The sequence below is a fragment of the Abramis brama genome, assembly GCF_963993115.1.
Source record: "Abramis brama genome assembly, chromosome: 4".
In the NCBI taxonomy this organism is placed as follows: Eukaryota; Metazoa; Chordata; class Actinopteri; order Cypriniformes; family Leuciscidae; genus Abramis; species Abramis brama.
The window spans coordinates 46,959,536-46,982,962 of record NC_139966.1 but is presented as its reverse complement, the minus strand read 5'-3'; the positions used below and the strand labels follow the sequence as shown (position 1 = coordinate 46,982,962).

Below are 23,427 nucleotides of genomic sequence, written 5' to 3'. Positions count from 1 at the left end.
GAGACATACAGCAGTCACTGCGTTGTCTCTGAGACATGTTCAGATTTACAGCACACTTTATTACATTTAGATGTTTTTCTCATGAAAGTGGGAAACGTTCAACCTTGGGAGTTTTCTTGTGTAAATATCTTTACTTTTAAATGATACGTTTTTAAATGTACAATAAATAAAAGTCAATAGAAAATAATGAAATAAAACCTTTTCATCATATAAAGCGATCGTGTCTCTTCAGAAAATTTGGACTAAACCGATCAATTCATATGGATTAGTTTTACGATCTCTTTACGAACGTTTTGAAGCGTCAACGTGGTAGTTGCGTAGCTGTGAATGGAGGGACAGAAAACGCTCAAATTTCATGAAAAAGATCTTCATTTGTGTTCCGAAGATGAACAAATGTCTTACGGTTTGGAACGACATGAGTCTTTTTTTAGGTGAACTATCCTTTTAAGTTTAGTTTGCTAAAAACAAAACAAAAAAGAAGTCTTTTTACAGTGTAGAATTGTATGGAGCTTTTTTTAAAATGAGGAGTCTAAATTGGTGCTGCTGACGAAATATAGATATAAAAACCTTGGTAAGTCTGAATGTGAACTATTAGAAAACTGATGTAGTTGAGAGTGATTATTATCGATGGTTGTAAATCAGTGAGTACATTTCTGTGTACGACTGTTTATTTTACTTCCACACAGTTGTTGTAAAAGAAATTCCTTTTCTCCACATGCGCTTCCGTCATATGGCGACAGCAATCCCAAGTATTTTCTATAGGGGGTTTTGCCAAGTGGAGACAAATGTAAAGTTTATGAATAGACCAAGTTTTGGTCAATACAGAATCTATGTTCTTCTATTGGCTGAACGCAGTCTAACAGGGTGCAGCAAACCGCAACTTTGTGAGTTTTTCCTCGAAGGCAAATGTTTTTCCAACAGAGGAAATATTTTCAGAAGCATGATGTCCCTTTCACACACACACACACACACACACCTTTGTACAAATACAAACATGCACACACAACACACATTCATACACAGTCTCAGCGTAGACCTGATGAATTCTGCCCTGTTCTTCAATTAACTCGTTTTCATTGACAAATTTATGGAACGTTGGCCTCCTAGACAGGAAGTCTTCAAAAGAGAGCGACTGGCCCACTGCACATTCCAGATCTCCCCAAAAAACAGCTCAAGTGCGGCTGCAACAGTAAACCTCACTACCACTGAACACTGAACAGAATGCATTTGGTTAAGATCTATTTTAGACAGGCTTTCGTATAATTGTTATACATGCAGATTTATAACCTGCATTAGATCAAACTTAGAACTCATTTGTCACACCGCAAACCAATTATTTAAATGAATATTCAGGTTGAATACATGTTATAAATGTTGATTCCTATAAAATATCATTTTGACTTGTCCTTCGTTTTCGAGATTACCTTGAGGTACTTACGGTGGAGATGAAGGGGACAATGTTTTGAGGATTTAAAAGCAAAAATATAAAGCTCGTCATTTTATAAAAGTAATTACACTATTCAAAATAAAGGTTCTTTATTGGCATTGATGGTTCCACGAAGAACCTTTAACATAGTACATGGAACCTTTCCATTCCACAAAAGGCTCTTTATAGTGTTAAAAATGGTCCTTCTATTACATCTTTACATCTATTTACATCTCTTTTTTATCATATACCAAAAAACATGTATATTGTTAAAGCTGTGTGGATATACTTTGAACATTTATGGATTGGCCCCACTCAGTTCCATTGTAGTTGCCTCAGTGCAAACCAGATTTTTGCTCTTTGAAAAAAAAAGAAGAAAAAAAAGTGAAAATTATTTTTTGTGGTGAAAATTATGCCACAAATAGTGTTAATTGAGTTGAACTTGTACTGAACCCAGAATATTCCTTTTAATGAACTACAAAAAAAAGATTTAAAAGACATTTTATTAAAGATATTTTTTAAGACATTTCAAAGATCAAAACCATCTCTTAAGAAAAGTGTTAAAGCATCTAAAAAAAATTTCCGTAATGCATTTGTATAACTTGCAACCTTTGAATCTTCATTGATTCATTCAGACTTAAGTGTCTTCCTTACGCTTACGCTCCATGAAAGCAAGGGTTTTGTGGGTCATCGACCTGAGTTATTGATCAGTTTCCTTTTAAGTAAATGAGTATTTAGACATTTGAGATAAGGACACAAACTTAAGCTAATGATACATACCTTTCGGAAACCGCTCCGTCGTCACCTGTAGTTTGATTGGACGTCTGGAGTAAAGGTCAGTCCCCGTGACCTTTGTTTGGCTTCGGGGCTGGGTAAGTGGGGTGATTGGTGAGTCCTGTTCCAATAGGAATGATCGGAATGTAAAATGCTATAAAATAAGTGAGGGAGGGGCCAGCAAAGGTCAGTACTGTCAATACCTGAAAAATCCATGAAAGATTCTCTGTCATTTGCACTCCTTTTCCATTGAGACCAATTCAGAGAAAGTTCTTGCTATTCGTGCTGATTAATAGAAATGAAATGGGAAAATGAAAAAAGATACTTAAAATATGTCCATAATTTATGTTGAATTGATGTAAAGAAGAGAAAAAAATGACATAACAACAATACACACATCAATATTACAACTCACAATTCACAAATAAGCAAATTCCTGTAGTAAAGAATAAAAATATATATTATATATAAGAGATCTCTTTAATATCTCTATTAACATCGTTTCTCAAAGAAAGAATTGAGAATAAAATAAGAGCAGATGTTGAAATTTGCTTAAGATTTCTGAGAAGTTCTCTCACATACAAAAACAATGTCTCAAACTGTCCATTCAAGTCCATTCACAGTTTTACAGTTGAATACTTACTAATACAAAAATGTTTCATTTTTAAGGAATTTTAGGGGAAACAAAGTCAATACTCAAATGAGACATAATTGAGAAACCCATTAAAATGAGATTAGATTGCTTAATTGCTGATTAGTAATAAACATAGTGAGAAACATTTGCAACAAATGTATACTCAAATGAGACAATAGAGAAGGATCCTGAGCTATGCAAGTGTGAGTAATAATAATAATAATGATAAAAATCATCACACTGGGGAATTCTCAATTACGTCTCACCTGAACATTAATATCAATAGCACCACTGCTAATAAAATGATTATTTTGAAGAAACCCAAATATAATCTAAAAATGGTGTACAATTTGGTGTACAATCTGAACATAGATTGGGATTCTTGGTTTATGTTTACATATTGACAGAGAAAAGGTTTGTTGATTGGACCAAATGCTAACAGCTGCCTAATCTCACTACTCAAATAGGAAACCTGAAGAATTTGCCAAAAGCCCATTCACCATTAGCCTAAGCAAACATAGGAAGTAAAACAACATTGGATTGCTGTTAAACACCTGCCAAGGCCAAAAGGAGAACAGCAGATTAAAGCAAAGTCAGTTTGACTCATTTGCTTAAGTGGCGGAAAGTGACAAGAAGTTGGTCTTTTGCAATTGGATTTCTAATTTGAGCTCTCAATATGTTGTACCTCAATAAGAACAAACATGAACACTCAGTAGTTTGTCAATGGTATTTGAGGACATTTTCACTACCATCAGAAGAACACTAACATACTTCACAATACAAAGTTTCAAAGTTTCGCTACATAGTAGGCAATCGATACAATTATGCAAATGTAAATATGCACAATATGTACCTATATATATTTGGACTTTCTGATTTGGATTGTGTAACTGAATGACGTCTCAGTGTGTCTGTCTAGGGCTAGGCGACCTCTGGCAGCAGCGGAGCGCGTGAGCACTGCTCGCAGGGACCCTGAAAGAATGCACTTTCTGTGGGCCTGCTCCAAGATTTGTTTTGAAAAGAAGCCAGGGGAAAGTCTGGAAGGCTAAGTGGAAGCAACTGAGCAGCGGTGACATCCTAAAGATCTGGCGTTCGCTCAATGCTCCCTGCCGCCCAGGGAGCCAGAGGCAAGTTTACTTGCTTTAGAGAGGAAAGAAAAAAGAGTGAGTAAAAAGCTTGAATGAGAAAAAATGTTTTTTTGTGAGCTGATAAGTGTTTTCTTTGTGCGCCTTAGCAACCACATGTCATGTGGTATGCATGTCAGGACCTGTGTTCAATTTTACACAGTTTTCTGTTTTAGTTTAGATTAAATATGCCATGTCATAATCATTACTTATAAACATGTTTATATATTTAAAAAAGTATTTGGTTCATTTAAACATGCATCAGTTTTTCGATGACATGTATAAAAGTTGGCGTAGATGGAAAACGTAAGAGCCAGCACCCAAATCATAGCTGATATTCAGTAAAACAGGTTAACAAAGCTAACAAAAAGTGTTTTGTTTGCAATTTCATGGATGTAAACCAAAACACAGGAGTATGATCTTAAAACGATCACGGTCATCTCAACCTAGCATCTAAAGAAGAATTGCATCTTTGTGCATGGAAATCAGTACGTCATTCTGCTTGACTGTTTTTTTTTTTCTCATAAAGGAACTAGTCTGATTCTTTCTATGGGAAACGGTGAATGAAGTTGTTTGGTTGAAGGCATGGATTTACATTTTCAATTCAGAGTTTAACTCAAAGAGCAGTTGTTCTGAGCAGCTCAATTCTCCAGAAGATTTTCCACATTTCTGGGCTGCAGAGCGGAGGGAAATTCCCATGGCTTCCTCCACAGTTTGGCTAAGTTGTTCCAGAACAGGACCATTTTATTCTCAGGTATGCAAATCATGAGTGCTTTGTAACCATTCTATATTTAACTCTGGGCTCAGAGATCCTGCTTTTCCTCCCATGGGCTTTGGGAGAGAAGGGGCCAGCTAAGAACCTTAATCTTGTCTTTTCCTCCAGATGCAAGTTCTGCACAGGCTGAAACTACAAAGACACAAATGCCCTCTGTCAGTTTTATGGTGTCAGCCCTTGAAAACACTTTTATAAAAGCAAATTTTTCGCTCAACAGTATGAACCGCAGAAGTCTGCAACGAAACAAGAGGCCACAATTTCACTCCGCTTTCTCCAAGGCATAATTGATCCCAGAACCTTCGGATGCCATTCTGAACTTCCTTTCTCACAAACACACACCTCTACCTATTAATTAATCACATGGCTAACATGTTCCATACATCCTCTACTTAAAGAATAAATGACCTTTCACCACATTTTACGGTGTCAATATGGCACCCACTGTTTATCCCAAAGGGAACTCTAAAAGGGAGACATCAGTTTCATTTTAAAATCTGCTTTGCTCGCTCTCCAACACTCCATAATCAGCTCCGTCTCTATGCATAAACTTTCTCTTTACAACGGCGAGCCCAATCCCGCTTGTCCACAAAAGTTACGCTTCTGCATTCATCACCTATTAAAGCTCTCCCAAAGCATCCGCTCAGCCTTCGGGACAGCTGTGGGGTCACGCACAGGACACATTCACTGGGTTCATCAGGATGTGTGCTCAAGATGCAAACTTAAGCAGTCAAAACAACCTGGCAGATTCAAAACAAACACGGACAGAAATTACGTTTTCCCTGCTCGAGAGATGCGGACTCCTCATTCCCATACACCAGCTGCAGACGGACTCACACGTCCCCAATAACAGCACATACTCCTAAACCAAACACAGGGGTCATGGAGAGCCTCATCCCCTTGACCAACTTCAAAACACAGAGCTGCTTTTTAATTCCCCGTCCTGGGAAAAGAATGTCTTACCGAGGCTGCAAATTAACTATTTGAAGAGCATAGATCACCGCTGGACACTTCCTGATAGTAATGCTAGGAATAACAAAGCGGCTAAATCCTAGGGTTTATTTATGTTCGGCATGCCGGAGAGGTGGTGTGGTGATCGCCTGGTGGCATTCCAAAGCTGTGATGTCTCACTTGTAGACGCCCAACTCCAGTTCAGAAAAAGTAGTGCAAGACGACAGTAGGGGGAAAGACATTCTGCACAACTTTCTCAAACAACTGGGGTTACCTTAAAAGATAAACCAGTGGTTTCATGTAGTTTAGTATCGAAACGAGTGCCAGTTTGAGTGTTTTTGGCTCGGAGCCAAAGGTCTTGTCTTTTCTGACCTAATGATTATTTTTGTTATTGGTACAACCTCGGGTAAAATACAGCCGAGTGCATTTGGAACCAATCACTTGGTACAAGCGAGGCCTGGTAGAGGCTGAGTGTTGCCTTCATGCTCCAAGACCCTGGCCATACTGCATACCCTCGGCCCTTCATGTGGTTTCTGTCAAATTGCATCATTTGGAGCGAGGCCACAGGCAGACTCTGTCCCTCTGCCCCCACACTGCTCATTGAAAAAAGCAAATACTTGGCAGAAGTTAACAGAGCTGAAATGAGATCATTGACTTTTCTCCAGGAAAGGAGTCACAACACATCCATCAGACGAATGCCTGATAGAGCTGGCAGAGCTACACTATTCCACAAATTCTTTTTTTTTACACTTACTTTAGTGATTTGTCCTCCCTTTCTTCTTGGCTTCTGCAATTGACCAGATTATGACATGCGAAGCATCCCGAATGCAGGGGAAAGGTGAGTCTAACTTTAACAAGTCTGTTTGAGCTTGGGATGAAGCAATTATTTTAGGATAATCAGGAAGGCTTTTCAGGACTCCATGATAAGTTGGAAAGGGCCTCCAAAGACTTATCCTATTTCACTTCTGGTCCTTGAGGTGTGTCTAACTATAGAAAAAGTAGAGTCATTTCAAAGAGTAAACATATGCATTGAATTGATGCTATACCTAAAGAGATAGTTCAATCAAAAATGAAAATTATGTCATCATTGAATCTCCTTCATATTGTTTCAAACCCATATGACCTACTTCTGTTGAACACAAATAAGAGAAATTCTGAAGATGGTCCAGGCTGCAATTAATCGGGATGAAAGATTTCTATGTTCAAAAAGCATAGACTTGGAATATGGATGTTTATAATACTTTTATGGTACGTTTGAAGCGTAAAAGCTTCAGTCCCCATAATTGCATGGAAAAGCGCCACATATATGAGAGGGAACTTGGTCAATGTTGGATTTGTGTGGATATAGAGCTTCTTTACACAGACCAGAAGATTGCACCTGCGCTTGGAAAGCTAAACAGAAACCACTTCCACTCCTTTCCAAGCACCTAATTTCAGTTTGGTTTGCACAAATGTTCCATACTCTTTGAATATGAAAGTGACTACGCTGGTTTAAGAGCCTGAATGTATGATTGGTAAATGGGTCTGATTAATTATCAAATACATTTTTGAGTCCTCCACATGATTGAAGTAAGGAAGTAAGGAGAAAACGAACACTAATAATTCATTAACCCTGTTAAATTCAAGGTTTCCTGCGCTTGCAGCAAAGCTGCGGCCTTAAACAAGCAAACATTTTCGGGTGAACCAAGCCCCTGTAATCCCTCAAAGTCAGCACAGAGCTACAGTTAATGGCAGGCCACGAAGCAGGAAAGGGTGCTTGCACATATACATACCCAAAGAAACCAGTGTGTTCAGTCTATATGGAGAGTGTAGTGTTTGTTCCAGGATTTGAGGAAGGTGTTTACGTGTTGGATGACTTTGTGGATCATGGACTGTGTTTGGGTTGTACGGCTGCTGCCAGGGGATCTTTTGTTTGGTTTATTGCTTTTATAGAGCAGACTAATGGGGCCAGTGGGACAAGATATAGTGTGACTTGCTCAGTGTGACACTTTAGGCGGACAGTCTGAATGTGAAAACAGACTTACGGATGAGGTTTACCTACATTCAGTGATTGAAGCGTTAATGTCTGGGCCATAGACAAGACGTGACTTATTTCAATGGGATGTTTTGGAATTCCAGCTACAAAAGAAAGGCTTGTAACAGTTTGAGTAGTCATGCTACCTACCGAGAGTGCCTCGCTTGTTAATTTTTGCTCTATAAATGACAAAATTGTTTGACTTCCGGGTGGGAGACGATATGGGGTTGAAAGCTGGTTTGAAACACTCCAGCTGCCAGGCCCCCCCCAAAACCTCCATCCTCTGTCGAAAGCCCCCCTACCAGCGTTCCTCAGTCTAAACACACCTGACTTGTAAATATTCTTTATTGCATCGGTAACATAAACGCTCTCAGCGACAGGCCCGTTGGACGATTTTTCCCACACTCTAAGAGTAAGGCCAACCACTCTGTTCTCTAAACAACAGCACTCCAAAGAGGATGGCGAGGTTGACGTCACCTCTTCAGGTTTGGAGGACTTCCAGCATCTCACCAAGCACACCACCGCCTAGTCAACCCAAAGAGGACAAAGAGGGTGTCTGGATTTCCTCCAATGTGGCGATCTGCTGCAACAAAGTTGTGGTTAAGATGAGCAAAAAGATGGTAGAATAGTTATTATGCTTTATATGCAAATGTAAAATAGCCAAAATGTTATTTTTGTCAGAACAAAAACTATTTATTCCAACATTAACATTTACTCACCCTCATGTGAGTAATCCTCAGGAAACTTTAGTCGATTTTCTGAGCAGCTCTTTTCCATACAATCATAACATACAGTGACCAGTCAGGTTGTCAAGGACAAAAACAAGCCACCTTACAAACAATTAGTGTGCTATATTAACATATTCAGAAGTCACATGATTGCTTTGACTGAGAAACATGTTCTTCAAAATAGTGTTCCTTACATATGTGAACAAAATTCACAACAACATATTATTCTTAATATCTCTTTAATCACACGTCAATATGAATTAAATTCTGTCAAATTAAAGTGAATCAATATCACAGGAGAAAAAAATCAAAACAACTCAGGACAAAAATAGGCACTGCAAGCAGGGAGACCAAAAAAAGCACCCTTAAAAGTCAGGCTACATTTGTGTTCAGACTAAACATTTGTCAACTGTTCCATTTTATTTCAAAGAATGCTTTGTTCTCCACTCGGTGCTTATTTTACTGCTCACAGGAGCACTTGCATAGCATTTTCCTCAAACTTCTTGACCTCCCTGTAACACATGTCACTTCAAAAACAACACAGCACTCTGTGAAAGTATACATTTATAATTTGTTTCCAATCATTGGATATTGAATATACAATGGGGTCCAAAAAGTCAGAGACCACTACTGAAAATGCATTTTTCCATTACAAATTATATTATCAGAATAACAATTTAAGTTAAAATCTGAACTGAAAAATCACCATGAATATGAGAAAATCCAAGGTTTCCAATGTGGTCTCAGACCTTTGTACCCAATGTACCTGTATGTTCTTGGAAGCGATGTGAGCTCTTCAGATGACTCAATTCAAGTGAAGAAGTTGAGGTGCAAACATAAGGCCATTCTAATTCTGTTATCTGGACACTGATATTGTTGCATATTGTGATCTTGAATGACCGATCATTCAGACGAATGTTGCACGGTGCACTTGATTTGGAATTTATAGTACGGGTGTGAATTTGGAGTAGCGTGACATCTGTTTGATCTGTTTCAAGTCCTATTAAAGTTCTTCACTCTTACTAGAAGATGGAGATTGACCTGCTCCCCCAGATGCTTCCACCCCCTTAGAGGCACTGTTTTTCGACTGGAAATTGAGGGAGGCGGAGTTTATGCAGTAGCGTTTCTTTGTTGGTCGAGGTCCATCATCAAAGAGGTGGCCCAGGTGAGCACCACACTACAAAGAGAAAAATAAAAAAATAAAAATAATATCAACAAGGTGCTTTCCTAGCAGTGTCATTTTTTTAAAACATTAATCTGGTTTTGTACCTGACTGCAGGTTGTCTCCACTCGGTGCATCCCGTAGGAAAAGTCATCCGTTAATTTTATAGTGTCCTTATTGATCAAATCAAAAAAGGACGGCCATCCTGAAAAAGTACAACATTGAGGGTTCAGTGAATCTTCATGGGATCCACAAGCCTATAAACCTTCCATTCTGATGTGTGTTTCCTTCTCGTGCTGTGCAACTTTTGTGTTTTGTCCTCTTCCTGGCCTGCCTTGATGTTGAAGCTCATTCTGGGTGAAATTCTCACATTTCCCTGTTTTTCACTACTTTTGCAACAATGCACTATAATCAGTATCCTTATAGTTCACACAAAAGTGAAAAATTGTTCCAAACCTGTATGAATTTCTTTCTTCTGCTGAGCACAAAAGATGATATTTTGAAGAATGCCGGTAACCAAAGAGTTGATGGTAGCCATTGACTTCCATAGTATTTTTTTTCCATACTATGGCCCATCAACTGTTTTGTTACCCATATTTTTCAAAATATCTTCTTTTGTGTTCAGCAGAAGAAAGAAACTCATACAGGTTTGGAACAACATGAGGGCGAGTAAATGATGACAGAATTTTTATTTTTGAGTGAACTATCCCTTTAATAAGACATATTGCGTGAAGTTACTTCAAACACTTGCTGGTGTCTGAAAGTGAGTTTTGAGCTGAAAATTGTTTAAAATGTCTTAAATGTTGAAGTTAGCAGGTAGCCTGAAATGAAAACATGTGAAATGTGACCCTGGATCACAAAACCAGTCATAAGTCGCACGGGATATTTGTGGCTATAGCCAACAACACATTGTATGGGTCAAAATTATCGACTTTTCTTTTATGCCAAAAATCATTAGGATATTAAGTAAAGATCATGTTCCATGAAGATATTTTGTATATTTCCTACCGTAAATATATATTTCTGTGAGTGAATGCAGCACAATCGTTAACAAAAATGGACAACTTTAAAGGTGATTTTCTCAATGTTTCGATTTTTTTGCACCCTCAGATTCCAGATTTTCAAATAGTTGTATCTCAGCCAAATATTGTCATATCCTAACAAACCATACATCAATGGAAAGCTTATTTATTCATGTGATGTATAAATCTCAATTTAAAAATTTGACCCATGTGACTGGTTTTGTGGTCCAGGGTCACAAATGAGCAGCGGTGTTGACTGTCTCCTGACTTAGGTAAACTCCGCCTTTGTTCATGAGCACTCCTCAACTCCCCTAGTTGGCCCGCTTTGGACCATGGTATTTGTTCAAAAAAACACCCGGCCACTGGCCCCGAGAAAGCACCAATGAGGCCCGATCAAGCCCCGGAAGTGACAGTGAAAACGAGACTGGCCCTGGGACGCACCAGCACGCTCGCTTTTGACCCGACAGTGGAAACACGGGTATTAATTTTGTTCAGGTGTAAAGCAGTAGCAAGTTTGTTATGATTATTTTGAAAAGAATAATGGAAAATTTAGGAAAAGCTTCGTCCTTTTGTTAGAAAAGAAACTTCCACTGAATGACAGCAAAATAAGTTTTGGGTTTGCTGATGCAAAATTCACCACCACGATTCTTGGGTGTCTGGTTTCTGACAAAACCAGGGATCTTCCATCTAGCCTACTGAATGGTTGAACGGCATTTTAGAAGATCAGGAAGTGAAACAAACCTCAATGAAAATGGTCAGAGTTATCGGCAGAGTTACGGCTCTCTCACAATCCTGTTTCTTTTATCTGGAAAATTTCTACCCAGTAACGGGTGTAAAATGGAAAGAATGGCTGCTCTGGCTCATGGGTGGTCCTGCTCATGGCTCTCTGGGAAGGTGGAACGTCTGGAGGAGAAGAACCTTGGGAGCTTACTACTACACAGCCTCTGCTGGCATATTTGTTTAGGTTTTTGACAAAAACCCCATACAATCTTTAAAGTACTACCTCCTGATTACTGGTAGAGGGGGTACACATTAAGTTAAACACTGCAAAGCAAAATGAATGAGCAGTAAAAGACTACTGGCACTGTGGAGTATACCATATCCAATTATTTGTCAAAACATCAGAGATGAAGTGCGCAATTTCTGCAACACCATAATTAAAATATTGACTTTTTTAAAAGTTTAAACACTACATCCATCCTTACATAAATGCACAATATTTAAAGAATAATTAAATTACACTACCAATCAAAAGTTTGGGGTCAGTAAGATTTTTTTTTTTTTTAAAGAAATTAATTCTTTTAATAAGCAAGGACACATTAAATTGATCAAAATGTCCTTTGCACTTTCTATTCATCCAAAAATCCTGAAAAACACTGCATCACAGCACAACATTTCTTAACATTGATAATAATCTTACGACTCCAAACTTTGGAACAGTAGAGTACAACGCAAATAATCTGCACTGAATAGTAAATCATGAGTGTATAATACAAATATAATACAATTTTAAAAAGACCTAAATAAGACATTTCACTTTCTGTCCCCACATTTAATAACTCCAAAGATTTAATGCTATTTAAGACCTTCAAGAAGTTAATTTAAGACTTAAGGACCCGCAAATACATGGAAAGAATTGTTTGAGGGCCACTGTGGGAGATTTGGCTTGATTCATGGCTTCATTCATACCATTTATTCTAGCTTGCAATCCCAATTATTACCAAGCAAGCACCTCTTGGTAACACTATCTGTGGGTCAGGCCCACTGCTGTGATATTACGGGTGTTGAGAAACAGAAGTCAGTCGAACGTCCACCCGCTCATTCTATACTTTCCCTCCATAACCCCTCAATCGCACTCTATACGGACCCCCCTCTCTCTCCTCCCTCTTAGGGAGGAGATGCTTGGCCACAACTACAAAGCCACGAAATTCCACTCAGACACAGGAAGCTCTAGAGGGAATATAGGAATCCTATGACTCAGACCAGGAGAATCCCGGCGGATCGTCGCAGAGCTGATCTAATGGAGCTTTATCGCCAGGGCGAGCAGCCCAGTGAATGGAGCAGTGTAGAGGCGCTCTAACAAAACAGGAAATTGAGTCTATACGAGTCTAGGCTGCAGCGTTGCAGCGTTTGGCTCCCATCTCCACGTCGAAGACAGAAAAGATTCAACTCGAGAGAAAATCCGATTTTTCAACGCGGGGCCCAGATGTTTCTCATTTCGGCCTGTTTTCTGTAGAGAATTTGTGCATACACATATGCTTTGTTCGGAGAGCGAATTAAAATAGCATGTGTAATGTTGCAGAAGTATGTGATTTGGAGCTCAGATCTGTAAGGGATCAACAAACCGTTGCTGAGATACTTTATAATGGCATTGTACTGTATACACTCAGCGTCAACTCAACATTCATTTAGTCAGAGCTGATGAGAGTCTTTTAAAGCTTAAAACAGAAAACATTTAATACACATCTTAAACTCATAACAGAAAGTATATGCCATGAGCACTTCCAGGAAACCACCATATGATGAAATTCATAACAACTGATCTGCATTTATTTTGTGCTTATTTGCACAGCTGCATTAAAATCAAAGTGATTATTAAACAGTTTATTATTAGCCAGGCAAAACGAACAACAGATGCATTTTTTAAAGTTTAACTGTTGAAAATGCAACATTCATGGTGAAAGATGCAGAAAGCAATGCAAAACAACCTTTTGTCATGTCTAGTCAAAGTTGTCGTCAGCCAATGTCACATCTTTATCATAATCTTCATTTGACTTTTCTCAACAAATATTATGTTTTAATGAATTAATTGAGATCATTTGTCATTTTTGTAATCCATTAACAGCATTAATAAAAAGAAAAACAAAACCTCTGTATACTTTTTCCCTGGGAGAATTAAATTAATTCAAGAGTTGTTCTCTAATTGTGAAGGAAGATGGATTGAAAATGTTTGATTAAGAAGAACTATAGAATTCTAAAAGATTATGGATGACAGTGGCTGAATGTTTACAGTCAGTATCATTAATCCCATAGGGAACAGACGCATTCATTAAAATATTTTGGATATTTTGTAAGATCTTTAAGTCATGGTGTTGTTTCCTGTAGGTGCTGTAACTCATATATAAAGGAGCATGTGAGGTTTCATGCCCCACAGCTACAGCCTATTAGGCAGCAGACTGGATTCACATTCGTCCTTGCAATCAACCATAAAGGTCAAACTCTCCATTAGTGAGACGGACAAGAGAAGAATTAGGAGCAATAAGCCTTAAGAACCATACCTGATCCGGAGTCAAACTTCTTATCAGACCTGCAAGGACAGTAAAGCGTCAATAACAAAATAGCCACAAATAACCCTTTTGATTTCTAATGGCAAAACAGATTATATAAGGTGGGCATGTTAAAGATGGGTCATTATGGATCATGGGTCATATATTACACTCACGTGAAAAGAGGAGCACCGCAAACGACACAGTGGTAGGTTCCTTCCTCTTTATTATCGACATATGTTCCTGTGAAAGCACTAAGGATGACAAAACACAAACGGTGACTTCATACCTTTACATGATCTACAATAAATGATAAATTACATTGCTCACACCTGCTTGTTTCAAAGTTCATTTCGATTTCCCATGCTCTGTGTTTGTTTATGCAAAAGACCTGTAAATATGCCAATTGACTGAGCGTTTCTAATCTAGATAAGTTGAGGAGGATTTGTGGATGAACAGAGCAACAGGCCTCAGAATGCATCTTTCAGGATCCTTCCTTGCTTTCCTTTCACAGGCATTTTTCACATTCCTACTGCCAATGGGCCGATAAATACTTTCCCCACGTGTGTTTTACCACTGAGGGATGAAGGGAAAGAGGGGAAGTGTCCGTGTTTTCTCTTCGGCGCTACATCCTCCTTATACTCAACATCTATCTCATGGCCTTGGGTTGTTCAGGAGAGAAAGTGCCATACGTTTTTATCAGCCAATCATAAAGAAATCTGTACAAAGAACATTCAGTGCATTGATGTTTTACTGCCATGATCAACTACAACAAAGTGCTTTAAGTAGAAAAAGAGGTAAATTCAAGGGAAAGACAAATCCAATTTTCCTTTTTGCAACTGTTTGGACACACCCACTTGTTCTTTAATATTTTCCACTTTTTTAAGTATTTAAAGACCCCTATGGTGAAAATCAAAATTGTAATGCTGTTAATATGTCTATGTGGTGTTTTAATATGCTTTGAGACAAACCATGTCCAAATTCACCAGTCAGCACCATTGCTGAGTATTTTCTCCTTAAAACATCAGTGTACCAAAGACAGTGACTCAAAAACGCAGTTTGAAACCGTTCCCAATTCCGACCATCACAAACAAATAACCAATCCCGTCAAAGTACGGCAAAGTACAAAAACACCTTTAAGAAGGCACAGGAAAAATCGTGTACATACGGCAATATATTGGGCGAATCAATGAAATTATTGACCGCAAGGGGATTTTAAGTTAATGACAAACTAATTCAGTCTAAAAGTGTATTTTAAGGCGATTTTTAGTTGGGGTTGGTCACCCACCTCTCTGTGCCCTTCTCCTGAGTAACATGGTACTGCATGGGGGTCAATCGCTTCCTCAGCTCCTCCTCGGGGAACGTTTTGGGCCATGTCTTCTTACTCCGGCACGTTCCTACAGGAGAGACAAGTGAGGTGAGACAGACATAAGTGTTCGCCAAAATAAAATGTCAAAGTGCTAAACCATAAGTTTTATTAAAAACAAAACAACTATCACTCTAATCTAGGTTCCTATGTGACTTCTTCCAAACAGGAGTCAGCACTCTTGTCTGTTCACTTTGGTTGCAAGTTATTTGGGTTGGCCGATAACAAAGGATGACTACTTCAATTCCTGACTTGACTCTGGAAAAATCACAATGTCAGTGACAGACACACAATCCAAACGTTCCGTCAGTGAAGTGCTACAGCCAAAGTATTACGCCAAGGCAAATTTGATTTTCCCTGCATAACATACGCAGTGAGTTATGACATTCTAGATGAGTGCTCATGCTGGCTGTTCAAACAGAAGGCGGCGATCTCGAGGCTTACAACAATGCTGACCTCTAGAGGTCAACCCGAGGAGTGAATAAATGTCATCAGATGGACTTTCAAACTCTAGTCTAACTCACGTCAAACTCCACTCCTGGAGGGCCACTGTCCTGCAGAGTTTAGCTCCAACCCACTCCAGAACACCTGCCTGGAAGTTTCTAGTAATCCTGAAGACCTTGATTAGCTGGTTCAGGTGTGTTTGATTAGGGTTGAAGCTAAACTCTGCTTGACGGTGGACCTCCAGAAACTGAGTTTGACACCCCAGCTCTAATTGATCAAACAGTGATACAACTTCCATTGAATATAAACTTTAAAACATCAGCCTGGAGAAAAAAATCAGATATCTTGCAGCCCGAAATATCAATTCTGGCAACCGTACGGTCCTCAGAAGAAGACAAGCGCTGTAGCCATGTTTTTAAAGGGGGCCAGATGTCCATCTGCACGCCATTTATTCACCAGGACACGCAGCAGTTTTAAATTACATACAATTCTACTGCAATTTCCCATTACAGAGTGCTTTCTCCCTCCTTTCCACCTTTTTTCCAGCTAATAACAATTTTTTCACTCGTGTTCCTGTGGGGTCTGTCCTGCTCCTGTATTGTTCGGCCAGTTTTACGGCTTGTGTCCCTTCATTTAGACTATGTGGAGAATTCCTCTCGACAAGATTGAAACCATGTGAATGGAGGAAATAATGGGGTCTTTAAAGGTCCCTCTGGTGAATGGGCTCCATTGATGGGCCCTGCTCTGTCCAGCGAGTACAAAGTTACTTCTGACAAACATGGGGAAGAGGGGAGGAGAGCGCAAAAAGGAGGGGGTCGCCTCCCTGCAGGACTCTCCTGTATTCCTCTCGACTCTGTGAGAGTGGTCTTCTGGATCCTATTAGTGAGACAGAGAGAGAGAATTCCTAGTTTTTTGTGTATGGAGGACTCGAACACTATTTATACTGTGAGAGAGAGGGAGGGGGAAAAGGGGAAAAAAGTGTTTTATTTCTTGGTTTGTCTAGAAAAGCCTCTAAGGAGGCATTTAAAGAAATTCAGGAATTCGGTCGGTGTCACCCCCTGCAAATGATTTAGTTTTGGTGCACCGAGAGGTCACGCTACAAATCAGCACGTTGTTCCAACATCCCTCTGCTATAACCTCAAGTGAAAGTTATTTCCTAATTGGAAGCAAGATTTGTTTTTAGCACAGGCCTTTTGCTTCAAAACAAACATATCACGTCTTCCCCCAGACATTCTTCACGCTTTTTCGTAGCTATTCTCAACTCATCGCTTTCAAACTTTTTGATAGTGCTTGCAAGGCAGCGCTGTATTGATTCCTCAAACATTCTGGTAAGTTTTTTGTGTTGTTTTAAATGCTTAACTCAGGCCTGATTCGGACTGCACGCATAAGCAGTATGTAGGCAAAGCCTACACGCTACCATTGTTTCTGCACTGAAATGTGTCTCTATACAGCTAATGAAGAACTAATTGACATGAGAAGAATTAATCTGCATAAATCCAACAAACTAATCTAACCCCCAAAAATAAATAATTAAATTAATGAATAATAACAAAATTATATAATGTATCTTGTATATAATGCCAGCCTTATTATGTGTACTACTTTTTAAAGCTAAGAAATTTAAAAAAATATTTTTTAACCCTCTGGTGCTACTTGCATGGCGGTCAAAAATGACTAAATTGTTTTTCTTTCAATGAAATGAATGTATTATATTTTAGTTTTATGTTTTTTGTTTAATATTTTTAGGGGATTTTATGGTGCAAAATTATATTTATGCAGTAGTTACTTAGCTAACCCTCACTTTTTGAGCATAGACCTGAAAATGAAATTTCTAACTTAAACTTTCCTAAATCTTTAAAGTTTTGTAGCACAGACTTAAGTTTGGTCTCTTTTTTAAGAAGACACTTGGCAGATTATTGCTGAAGTGAAAAAAAAAAAAAAGTGAACAGTTATAGAAGTTTATTATGAAAAACGCACAGAAATACTATTTTAAATGTTTATATGAACTATATTTTCCAAAGCATGTTTTACTCTAAAGCTGCTAGAAAATCAAAACCATAAATCTAAACAAGTTGTGTTCCAAATTTGAGGTTGAGATCTCGAAAAATTAGCTTTCAGTAAAATTTTGTTTGGGCGCAGTACCAAATGTTTCCACTAGATGCAATTCGTTTCCCATTTATTTCCAATGCGGCCATTTTTGTTCACATAGCAAGTGGCAAAAGCTTTACCAAGTTTTGTACCATTTTGATGAAGTAATAAACTTCTAAAAAACCAAAACATATACTTTTTCGATCAAAAATGACCAAAGAGCACCAGAGGGTTAACTGACACTGAGAGAATATTCATCATTCAAAATGTACCTGACAGTGATGACTTCATAATATTTGCATACTGAATCGCAACTGTTCTTCCTTAGAACTATTCAATCATATAACCGTGTGTTACTTATCATTCAGAAAAAGCATTTTTATGTAGCCTATATACACAACCAAAGACTAAAAAAAATTTGAACATTATTTTTTTGCTACCTTGCAAGCACTGTTATTTCCATCAGGTAAAGCAAATTTTATTTTTTTGACACAGAAACGTCCAATAATCAAAATTAATCTACTGATAAATCTTGATGAAACTATGAAGTTTTAACCTGCAACAATGGTTATTTTACAAAATGCAATTAGATACAACTAATGCCCTCAGAACACACCCTTCCTAAAATGAAGAATACAAATACAAATTCATTCATTAGTAGAAATTAAGTTAAATGTTGAAGCATGCAGGCTTAAAAGAAGGTAAAACAGTGAGTTAGGCATTATTCCATGAGCAACTGAAGATCTAAACAGAGAAAAAGAGCAAAGCAAAAGGTGACATTTCAGGGCAAGGGGGTCATCAATGTAGAAAAACCAACTCAAGCATCAGGGGGAATCTGATGTCTGGCAGCTTACGATTTTGAAATGAAAACAAAATAACTATCTATACACTTCCATGCATTTACGCAGACACTGTCAATGTGAAGGAAACATTAGCCACAGATAAAGCTCACCGTCACGCTGCCTTTAGATAAATCCAGAAGTTGGTTTCTCCACATGTGACCTTTTCATCAACCAAACACGCACCCCTTGCCGAACGCTCTCACACGCGTGTGCAGACACATGAAAGCATCAAGTAAGCAAAGCACACTGCACACACACACACACACAGCATCCAGGTGACCTGAGGGGAGCCCGCAGGCCTTGAGTTTTACAGGTTGGCCTTGGCTGACCAGATGCAGTAGATTGAACCCGGACATGGCTGCTGCCGATGCTGCTGGGAGAACAGAAACAGCGGCCTGCTAAAACACCCTCCTACCACTCAGGCTAAAAAATCATAAAGACAAACATAGGCAAGGAGGGAGAGGAAGGAGAAAAAAAAAAAAAACATAACATAGGTCAACACAGATGTCAGTTACAGAGATGCACAATTAGAGCGGCCAATCATGGGACGGCTTCTCATGCAGGGAAAGATTAACGTCACTGTGTAAAGAGAGAGAGGTGAACAGGAACGATAAAGAAGTTAAAGAAGATAATATTCACAATGGAAACCTTGTAGCCTTGTGACAGATTTACTTACATGAGAGTTAACCGTGGTATAATATTGAAAAGCTTCAATTATAATAGGGACGTTTTGATTTTTAATTTCACTAAAGGCTTTTTAATATTATACCTCACAGTGGCTTGTAGAATGTTTAACCAATGACTTTAAAACAGTTTCTTGTTGCCATTTATATAGATATGCAGAACCATTTTGCATAGGAAACTGATATAAAAGCTGCTACGGCCCGGCGGTTTCTATGGGCGGCTTAAGCTTATCGGCGGTTTCTATGGCTGTAGCACGTCAGTTGTGTGTCTATGAGCCATAAAGATAAAACTAAACCTCACAATTCAATTTCCACTTCTGCAACTTCACTACTTTCAACTGTACTACACAGAGCACGCTTTTGCTGTAAAACAATGCACGGCAAAACAATCTAGTCTGTTTCTCAGTTAATTAAACTTGCCTAATAGACATATCGCACATTATAGAACCTATGGTAACAGTACCTAGCGCAGTGGGCGGAGTCAGTGTTAGGAGCGGCCCTGCGGATATACGGGAGCGCCTGTATTGGAGCAGGGCCATGGATGCGCACGGGGCCATGCATCGGAGAAGACGGGCAGCCATCCTGGCCTACGGCAAAGCTTTGAGGAAGAGAGCGAGAAGTTTTTTTTAAGATTTCTTTAAACTTCTTGTAACTATATAGATAAAGACCTATGAAAAATGTAGCTCTAAAACTGTAAGAGGCCAAAGACTGTGTGAAATTCCAGCTGAACTACAGGAGCAATAACAGGCAAAGCCACAGAGCGCTGCTGAGCGAGAGGGTGAAGCTGCGGTTTATAAGGAATGAGGTCCATCTAGTGGTTGTGCAGGTATGTGAGGAAAAGGGAGAGATCTTTTCATTAACTGCAACAAATAGGGAAGAGAAGAGTATAAATGACAAATTATTATGGAAATATCCAATTATTATGGATTTCTTTATCCATTTAAAACTTATTCTTATAGTGGAGCAAAACATAATGGAATAATATTCTTATGCATTATAACCAACACCAAACGCTTTGTTCAGAACTAACCAATTTTTTTCTACTAGGCCTAGTTTTACTATTTAAAAAAAATAGTGAGACATTTACTTGAAAAGTGCGCAAACACTTGGTTTGATACAAGTTAAATTACATTTGAAATTTTAAATTAACACGAAAATAAGTACACACACAAAGTACATACACGAAACCCAAGGAAGTAGTTGTTTGTAGTTGTGTGTGTACTTATTTTCGTGTTAATTTTAAATTTTAAATGTAATTTAACTTTTACGGAAATTTTTAATGTATTGTAAATTGTCCTTTTGTATGCTGTCTTGCTGTAAAACCAATTGCCCTTCGGGGACATATACAAATAAAGCATATAATCTTTTTTACTAAATTGCTGCTCTGTAGATACTCCAAAAAATGTAATATAGCCTATATATTTGTTATTATTATTATTATTATCTTTATTTTTCTATTGTACAAATACTTTTAAGGGCCTGGTATTACATTTCTAATTAATTTATTTGTATTATTTCTATGCAGCAATTTGTGTAAAAGAGGACACCGATTAAAATAAATAAGACAAACATGATTATTCTTTAAATGCAACAGCGTTCAGACACTTGTTGGTACTCTCAGTAACTCTTCACCCAGGGCTGGTCTGTCTGGAAGGAGTGGTTTTAAGTTAACACATGCACAGATACAGACACAAGCAAGGCCACGTTTTAAAAATAGCCAGCACTCACTTGCAGAGAGGACTACAAATAGATCTCGATTGCAGCTCTGCAGAATCACACCATAGGTCTGTGATTGTCTACAGCTTGATGTTTACATCTTTTGCATTCCAGAAAGTTCTTTAAAAATTAACAACTGATCCAGTGCTTGTGTATTTTATTAATGAATTTATTTTAATACTGTATGTAAAGCCGTACTGTTTAATGAACCACTACAGTTTGTCAATACACTTAAGAAAAGCCTTATTTTAATTAATTTGTGTAAAGCCGAACTGGAACTTGATGAGAGTGACTCATGCTTTTTGACAATTGCTTCTAATCACTATTGATCAACTGCCCTTATCAATTTAACTATAAAATTAGCAGGCAAAAAAAAGTGCATTTGAAGACAGAAATATCAAGTGCTCTGAGTTATCAATGCAGTTTATAAATACAGCATGCTTGGGGAAGAGTCATAACTATATATGGTAGTACAGCGACAGATGAGATCTGAAAAGATCGGTTTTAAAAGCAGATCAGATTTGTATAATGAATGGCTGCTATTTAACCAAACTGGTTTTGATGGTTGAAAGGGCCATTGCGAAATGATTAGTCTAAAGTGAATGCTGGTGAATATCTCAAGCATGTGAAACTTTTGGCAAATGATCTGTGCGTTTTGTTTGGCAACAGCCAAATTGACAGAGGTAGTAATAAGCTTGTTTTTTTTTACCGACACAGTGAATGATATTTAACATATTGAATAGGACATTTACAAAATCAATGCAGAGAGAAACTAGAAGCACCTGCCAATTTCATGACTCACAAACTCCATCTAGGCTATATTATTACATTAAACGTCCATCGGATGACTAATCATCCTGTCAGGCTTTTGGAAGTTCATTAGATAGGTGCTAGTACTAGACGACAATTAAATAAACATGACATAAAATATTTTAGTCTTTGAATGGTCTTACAAAAAACTACCATAGTCTACTTGAAATTGGAGTGTCATGGTAATACCATAGTGTTTACATTGTATCATAGTAGTGCCACTGTACTTTTTTAAAAGGGTGTGGTTTACATAAAATGTTACGTAATAATGCCTCGCTACAATGACATCACGTGTGGGAGGATACATAGTATACATTTTGTATACAAAGTGTAACTGATATGCCTCTCACAGAAGACCAAATTCCCTGTGAATATTTACGTTATATTTTATATATATAAATTTTATATGTTGAAATGTAAGCATAAAAAACTAATAAGCAGAAGGAACGAACGAATAGGCAACGTATGCGATATATTTCAACTGCGTCAATTTTAAAATGACAGTAAAGTATAACGGTGTTGCGTTACATGTTCAACGCGTAGTCATAGAAACCCTGTTGCCTGCATTAAAGTCACTTAAAAGTGCATAATACAGAATATAAAACAGATAGTAAGTAGTTACACGTACCAGACAGCAGAAACAACGTTAAAACCGAGTAGGACAGCAGACTAGAGAATGAAGGGGGGCCGCTGTGAGAGAAGCGCATTTGTCAAACAGCGACACGACCGTGTACTTCTTAGGTAATGACAAGTGCATTCTGGGAAATTCCTCTCTCTGGGCAGACGAGCTCCAAATATGAGCAATGCGTAATTTGCGCGCGTAGTTACCCGGCGCGAAGCAGTTTGTGAGCTTCAGTAACTTAATTACGTCATTAGGCTGTGCCAGAATATAGGTTATTGTTAATTTGATTATTTGCATGATTATCATGTTGTTATGATTACTCAGTCCACATCCTAAATTCCTTCAGGTCTGAGATCAGCCAACTACAAATATTAACTATTAGGCAAAATGCGAAAAGCTCACTCTAAATCAGTGGATTCGGACAACTTTATGTAATAATTTATCAAAAGTTTATACTATTTAAATATTAAGTAGTAGCGTCAAATAATTTAATCAGTGTGGGAAGTGTAAACCCATTTGTTTGATGTCTTTATTAGTCATCCTACTGTTAATTTTCATGTAATGAACGTGGCTTAGTGATAAAAAAATGTTTATTCCATTGAATGTTAAATAATATATTTAGGCTTCTATGGTTAATGTAGAGAAGCTATTTATTTTCAGTACTAGGTACTGTTGTCTACATATTACATCTGTACTTAACTTTTTCAGTCCAAGGATCCTTGTCGATGGGTTAGAAACTGGGAATGATCCAGAAAATTAAATACAATTTAAAGTTAATATCACGTTGACAGTTGGGTGGATTTTGAACAGCCTCTTTTTCTATGACTATATTAATTTAAATTGCTGGTGTTGCAAAATAGAAAGTGAAATGTCCATTTTTGCATCTGAAAGAGATAAGATATGAATTAAGAACAATTTTATATATAAATATTTACTAACATATAAATAAATAATTTTAAATCCACAATCTGTCACTCACAAAA

The 23,427-nt window shown here is 37.9% G+C and overlaps 1 protein-coding gene across 4 annotated transcripts; it reads right to left on the bottom strand.

The window, feature by feature from the left end:
• Positions 1 to 8,645: 8,645 nt before the first annotated feature.
• On the bottom strand, positions 8,646 to 22,587 carry msrb3 (methionine sulfoxide reductase B3). Of its 4 annotated transcripts, none has more exons than XM_084110927.1 (7): positions 22,451 to 22,587; positions 18,894 to 19,036; positions 15,162 to 15,270; positions 14,050 to 14,127; positions 13,886 to 13,914; positions 9,693 to 9,790; positions 8,646 to 9,600 (listed from the first exon to the last, which is right to left on the bottom strand). In XM_084110927.1, exons 2-7 carry the CDS (start codon positions 18,967 to 18,969, stop codon positions 9,427 to 9,429), a joined length of 564 nt encoding a protein of 187 aa, XP_083967053.1. In that variant the 5' UTR covers positions 18,970 to 19,036; positions 22,451 to 22,587; the 3' UTR covers positions 8,646 to 9,426. The 4 variants fall into 4 exon arrangements, with proteins under 4 accessions (XP_083967053.1, XP_083967051.1, XP_083967050.1 ...); XM_084110925.1 differs by lacking the exon at positions 18,894 to 19,036 and adding an exon at positions 19,760 to 19,894 and having other exon boundaries at positions 22,451 to 22,581; XM_084110924.1 differs by having other exon boundaries at positions 18,894 to 18,983; positions 22,451 to 22,563.
• Positions 22,588 to 23,427: the final 840 nt, after the last annotated feature.

What these genes read in the sequence shown, in the direction of transcription:
- msrb3 (XM_084110924.1), bottom strand. Translation starts at nt 22,529, where the DNA reads ATGCGCTTCTCTCACAGCGGCCCCCCTTCATTCTCTAGTCTGCTGTCC. An exon ending in CAGGAGAAGGGCACAGAGAG is followed by an intron (nt 14,128 to 15,161) that starts GTGGGTGACCAA and finishes TGTCATCCTTAG; the next exon opens with TGCTTTCACAGGAACATATG. An exon ending in TGCGGTGCTCCTCTTTTCAC is followed by an intron (nt 13,915 to 14,049) that starts GTGAGTGTAATA and finishes CTGTCCTTGCAG; the next exon opens with GTCTGATAAGAAGTTTGACT.